Source organism: Arachis ipaensis, chromosome B06 (assembly GCF_000816755.2).
Source record: "Arachis ipaensis cultivar K30076 chromosome B06, Araip1.1, whole genome shotgun sequence".
NCBI lineage: Eukaryota > Viridiplantae > Streptophyta > Magnoliopsida > Fabales > Fabaceae > Arachis > Arachis ipaensis.
In genome coordinates, this window is record NC_029790.2 from 15,607,962 (window position 1) to 15,614,752 (window position 6,791).

At 35.4% G+C, this 6,791-nt stretch overlaps 1 protein-coding gene across 3 annotated transcripts in view; it reads right to left on the reverse strand.

The window, feature by feature from the left end:
• LOC107646450 (axoneme-associated protein mst101(2)) overlaps positions 5,175–6,791 on the reverse strand; it is a 5,549-nt gene continuing 3,932 nt past the window's right edge. For all 3 annotated transcript variants that reach the window (XM_016350632.2, XM_021104100.1, XM_021104099.1), the window contains one exon: positions 5,175–5,742. In XM_016350632.2, coding sequence (XP_016206118.1) covers positions 5,566–5,742 — 177 coding nt within the window. In that variant the 3' untranslated portion in view covers positions 5,175–5,565. The remainder of the gene's footprint in view (positions 5,743–6,791) is intronic.

Genomic DNA, 6,791 nt, shown 5'->3' on the forward strand with positions numbered 1-6,791 from the left:
CATATGACCGAAGTCCAAACGACCCAATGTGTGCATATGCCAAAGTGCCCATGCAACCAAACGGGTAAGTAGTACAAAGCAACAAACCCAATAAATGAATCATTCGCCAGTGGCTTTAGCATTGCTATTTTATTGATGGCATCGTTTTTACTTGATTATGTAATTGGGACTGTGGTATCTATGCCATTAAATTCATGGAGACATGGACTGAAGATTGTAACATAGATGAATGGAATGATGTAAGTTAACCGGTCGGTCTCTGTTTACTTTGTTTTTACCATTTCATGTTAATTTGATACATTAAACAACGTACTGATATTTTAAACACTACATAGGAAATGCTTCTGTCAATAAGACGTGAGCTGATGTTAGATATTGTCATGGGAGCACACAATGAATCAATTCAGCCGGTGCGACCTTTGTTGGAGCAAAATGACAGACGTGTTCGCCGCAACCGTCAAAGAAACAAGAAAAAGGTCGTTAAATCACCCTTCACAGCACCAAGCACAAGGACATTGATGAAAAGAGTGGGAGAATTACCTGTGAGTAAGACCCGGAAAAGGAGAATGCAATAGTTGTACTTAGTTTTCAAACCATACACTCAATTCTTCTTAGCTTCTTTTTGTATCTATGGGTTGGAGTTTTGTTACAACAGAGTTACTAAATTATCTTGGCAAAATCCATTTATATGGTTTATTTCTTTTGCAAATCATTTGATTTTCTTCCATGTAGTTAAGGCTGCCTAAAAGCTAATAGTAAGGAACAACACAGGTATTAAGAGTATCCATCCACACACATGTTGAATCACAACATATAATGGAATATCCATGTTATACTACATTTAAACAATCACAGACACCATGCTAATCCTATAAGAAGTAACCATCCAAACACCAAAAAAATAACCATCAATTACCATAGTAAATCGAAAATCCAAGCCATGCCACTCGTAATTAAACGCACACAAAATCCCAATTATATTATAGGTAAAAATACATATTAAAACGGCATGTATTTATCCAAAAATTATTCTACAACCAGTCAAACCACATCCACAAAAATATAAACACGCCGGCCACATGAGTAGCATGAAGATAAGGCCATGGAAATACCAGTTTCATAATTTTTTTACCATAGACAACCCAAATAAAGAAAATAACCATGAAAGATACATATTGAGTTGTAAGACCTAACAAAAGGGACCTCTAATATAACATAATGGATACTGTATCCTAAACACTCTAGGTATTGTCGAAAGAGTTTAACAGCAACATGAATCCACCAACTCCTTGCTTAGCAATCTGCTGTGTGGAAGCCTCCGAATCTTGATCTGCAGTAGATTCTACACGATTATCCTAAAATAAACAAACTCAATCAAAACCAAGTCACTATCGACATAATAAAAACCGTAGTAAAGGTGAAGTTTAAATTTAATTCCTATACATACCTTGCCTAAACTCTTCCGCTTTCTCAACATGGATTTTCTGATTGATTTATTCAACTCATATCCTAGCCTTTTACCTTTTGGACGACCCTTTGTGGTTACCTTTGATGGGGCCTGAATGTCCTCTGTGCCCAACACGGTTGAAGTGTCTGTGGCGATGCTATTGTGTGCATTAGCGACGGTCTTATTCCGCATCCTGGCACGGTAATCTACTAGCTTGGCCCTTGCATCCTCCAGAGCATCATGCAACATGTCTGCTTCATCGTCACAATCCACGAATTCCTACGCAACGTTGTAGAAATATGCACATAACCCTCTGAATATGTTGTGGCTTTCATCTGAACGTCTAACATCGTGGCTACTCTTAATGTAGGTGTGCTTGCGCTTTATGTTCTTGCTCCAACGAGGTAGAACATAGCAGGAAGGCACCTCATTCACTTTGTAAGATGAAAGTACTACAAGACAGTGGCAACATAATATACCTGCACTCTCGAACAAGTTGCAATCACATCGAACCGCGTGAGTCAAACGGTCAAAATGGACGTCGTACGTAACATACCAGGTCGTCTCATAGACTAGTATTTTCTCTTCCACCTTTACCCAAGCCGAGTTACCCTATTCATCCACGGCACGAATAGTGCAATCAGCCTTCTTGCCAAACTCTGTTTGGACATCCCTAAACATCTCGTTGGTGTACTCTTTTTGAAATCGTCTCTCGATGGCTGATCTAGTTGAACATGGGATTAGACCTCTCGAGTCTGCAGCATCATCCTCCAGTTCCTTTTGCTCCTTCATTCCTAGCACATTGTCGAACTCGTGGACGAACTGGACCAAACTAGTCTTGCAATTTAAGAATCCACCAAAGAATGAATGCATACCCTCACTCCTCTGCGTACTCCTCATGGAAGCCCATAATTGACCCTTGAAAAAGATCGGCACCCACATGTGTCGGTCCTCAAACAAATCTAAAAATCAAACAAACCCATCAAAAACAAAACCATACATAAGAACATATTTTCATAACAAAATATAAGAACACAACAACATCTAAGCACTTCCAGCACATGATTTTACTAAAAAGACACAAACTTGATAGCCATCTATTGTGATGTAAGTTGAACTCATCAATGAACTCAGCCCAATAATCCTCGAAATCCTCAACCGACTGAGAGTTCCATATAATGTGATTCAACTCAGCATTCAACTCTTTGAACCTAGCATAACCTCCAAGCTTGTTTTGTATCTTTTTTGTTATATGCCATATGCACCAACGGTGTCGTGTATTGGGCAGGACCTTTTTAATTGCACCAAACATAGACTTGCATTGGTCTGTGATGATGCCCTTCCGTGCAATTCTCATGCACTTCAGCCATTGTGTAAACACCTACTCAAAACTCGGGATTTCCTCGCTGCCTAACAGAGCGCAGCCTAGCAAAGTAGACTTACCATGGTGGTTCACACCAATGAAAGCAGCGAACGGCAATCCATGCCTAAAGGAAGAACAACCATATTTAGAAACATCAAACTAATAAAAAATAATAAAATAAGTAAACAACGTGAATGTAAATACATTTTACCGGTTCGTGCTATATGTGGTATCAAATGAGACCACGTCTCCATAGTATTCATAAGACGCCTTACACCTTGCATCCACCCAAACTGCACTCATAAGCTTATAATCGTCATCTACATTCACTGCGTAAAAATAGTTCGGATTTAACTCCTTCATTCGCATGAAGTAATTCAGCATCTCCTTGACATCCGCGTTGACATTTGTGGATCGGAGTCTTGATGAAATGTAATTCCTGACGTCCTTCTCTGAGAAGCCCAAGTTCGAAGGCCCACCAACTTCATTGGCTAAGGCTAGAAAGGTCTTGTTAGGTTGAATGCCCGCCTCATCATTAACCTCAATGATGCACTTCGCATGCATTGTTAACTCCCTGTTCTTGTGGTAGTGCACTGCCTTCTTAGTTGAACACGGGTGCGAGTGATTTAGTTCAACCTTCAACAAGACCCAATTATGCTTTTCCCTGTCAAACTTTGCATATATTCTTGCTCTGCACTCCACAGCTGCAATTGTGTTCTTTCGTGTGGGTACTTTGACACGAGACCCCTGGAAACCCTCCCGATTGCAATGGATAGATTGGTTGATCGGTTGCTTTGTCATCCTGTCAAAATTTCTTCAGCAAGGCAACTATGATCCGATAACTGCGAATCAGTTCAAAATAGAAATCATTTGATGAACACGACGATTAATGGTCAATTCAAACATGCGGTTAACGAAAAAACAACAATAAAATAGAGTCCGAACCTCATCAACAAGTTTCGTGTCATCACATCCCAACTCAGTAATTTTCGTACATTCTATGACCTACAATCAAACATACACAACGTAAATAGATACTATAATAAAATATCAACTAAATAGATTTTATTAATACTATATCCAAAAATATGATCTTAAAATTTATTAATATACATGAATTAAACGAAATCAGAATAATGAGACTATACTCATACAAAGTGGCACCTAACCAGTTAGTTTTATATTAATTATTTATATAGAAAATGCATAAATCCACCACGTATAAAATATCACTACACAAACTAAAAGAGAGTCTTCTACTATGATGTGAAAAGTCTCGTTATTAGCTCCTATAATTTTCTTACATATTTATCCACATTTGTTAGTGCATGCATGGTATGATAGCATACAGATGGGGATTCTTACCATTTTAGTCGCAACCATAGCCAAAATTTTCTCATTTAACACTATACATATATTCAAAACATCTCAGGATAACCTATTAAAAAGGTAATGTAACAATTTATCATCTCCAGTAAATAAATTTCCATCTTCATCTTCTTTAGAACTTGAACCATGGTTCATTGTAACTAGTTATAAAAACCTAATAAGAACCCAATCTGTAGCTAGTAAGTAGTAACAACTAACCAGTACATTGTATAATGACATTCCACCATTCTAAAAATGTAATTCTTTTTTCTTTTTAAGTAGAAAAATTGAAACTAATTTTTTTACGGGATCATCCACTTATATATTACACTTTAACTAATTACTACATGGACGGACAAGAACACCATCCAAATTGTTTCTTTTGTAACAAAATATCATCATGAATTAAGAGTGTTGATCTTTTAATAACCATCTAATTTATATGAAAATAAACATACGTCTGAAAGAAACAAGATACATTGTTTACCTTGTCCAACTGTTCACTTTCTCCGTTGAACAAATTGAGCAGGTTGTCGATTGAATGCGTGGTAATGTCGCCGGTGAAAGAATCTGACGTGAGATAACTCGGTTCAACGGAATTGTTCTCCATTAAAATGGCTGTGAGAGGTCACGTACATATGAAACGGGAGCCACAACTCTCCCGTGTATTACACCGGATCAGTCGATGACGACGAGGCTGCAATGGTGGAGGCCTTGGGCTGCAGGGGCTGCACAGTGCGTGATCGCGGAGACCTACGGGAGGCTGCACGGTGCGTGGGTTGTGGGGTGTGGTAAAAAAAAATTTTTCNNNNGATAGAAAACGTGTAACTGTTCCCTACTCAAAAATCTGATTTTTAAAATTTTGAAAAATGATTATTATTATAATTAAATTAATTACATCATTAATTAAATTTATGAGTAATTTATATTTGTAACCCCATTATTCATATTATTCACTAAAATTATTGTTCACCTATACTTTTCCTAATTCAAATATAATAAAATAAAAAAATGGCGAAAACTCAACCCATTCCATATTTTAAAACTTGCAGCAAAAACCAACTTGCTTAGGACTTTGAATGTTGCTGGTTTCATTTTTGGGACAAAACAAGTGTCCACAGAACCACATTAATGATTGAAAGAATAAATAAATACAAACCCATGTTACAAACAAAGATACATCTAGTATCACTTAATCTTAATGGAATAGACACAATGGACATCACATCCTACAAAATGGGAACATATTTCATATGGATTCAGATAACGTGATTTATCCAAATTTTTTACTTACAAAACATCATATGCACTTCAAAAACGAAGAACGTCAGAGAATCTCTCCCCATCTGTGTATGAATTTGTGGAACCCATAATGTGTCGAGCTTAATTAGTAGTTAATTTTGGAAGCAGCGTCATTGCTGTTGTGTCTGGTGATGGGTCTCTTACTACCAATGCTACGCGTTGCACGTGAACAAATTTCTGGATGTGCAGTTAAAGCATCACCGCAGCTCCGTCTCCTTGACACTTTGGTCAGGTTTGGTGACTTTGGCCGAGTCAGGGGTGACTGCCATGCATCAAACCAAAGGAATTAAAGAGATGTTTTGGCGACAAAAGTTCAAAGTCTAACCGAATTTATTTTTGAGTCACGCACGTGTACATCAAAATTAGCCACCATACATCAAAATTAGCCACTAAAGTCAGCCACCGGTATAAAATATATGTTGGAATACAAATACAAATTGAAAATAAATTAAATCATACATGTATTTATACACAAGTACATTGGTAGCTGATTTTAGTGGTTAATTTTGGTGTACAAATAACATTTTTCTTTATTTTTTTTACTAATATCTTTAGTCATCATTTTTGTATTTTTTATTTAGTCTAATAATATATTTTTCAAAAATGTTATTTGTACACTAAAATCAGCCAATAAAATCAATTATCAATGTATTTGTGTATAAATATATATATGTGATTTAATTTATTTTCAACGTGTATTTGTATTCCAGTATGTATTTTATACTAATAGCTAACTTTGGTGACTGATTTTAGTGTATATGTAGCATAATTTTATATTTTTAGTCTATATTTTATTGTTAATAAAAAATAAATAAAAAAAATTTAGGTGACCAACACTTTTATTAAAATTTAATCCTTAACCACCAAAAGAAAAGTGAGTAATCCTATATCTCATATATTAAAAACATTAATAATAACTAATTAATGGTTACAAATCACAAAATCTACTTGTCTTCTAACACTCTTCATAATAAATTATACTGATCCTTTCAATTTTTAGGCTTTAGCATTTTCTTTTTCTTTTTTTTGATTATTCAAGTTGTTTATTGCATATAAAGATAATAATTGATAATTATTAAATAATAATTTAATTAAATACGTTAAATTATTTAATAATTTTCATCCATCATTCTCCTAAAAGAACAACTTTATTTGAGTAGCAATCTTATTTTTTATAAGTACGTAGCTTGTGACTTTTGAACGATAATATTTTAAACCAAAATGATCATGTCACTCACATTTTTTATAATGTCATTCCACAAATGATTTTTTTGTATTGTATGTGTGTATGAATCTATAAAAAATAAAGTG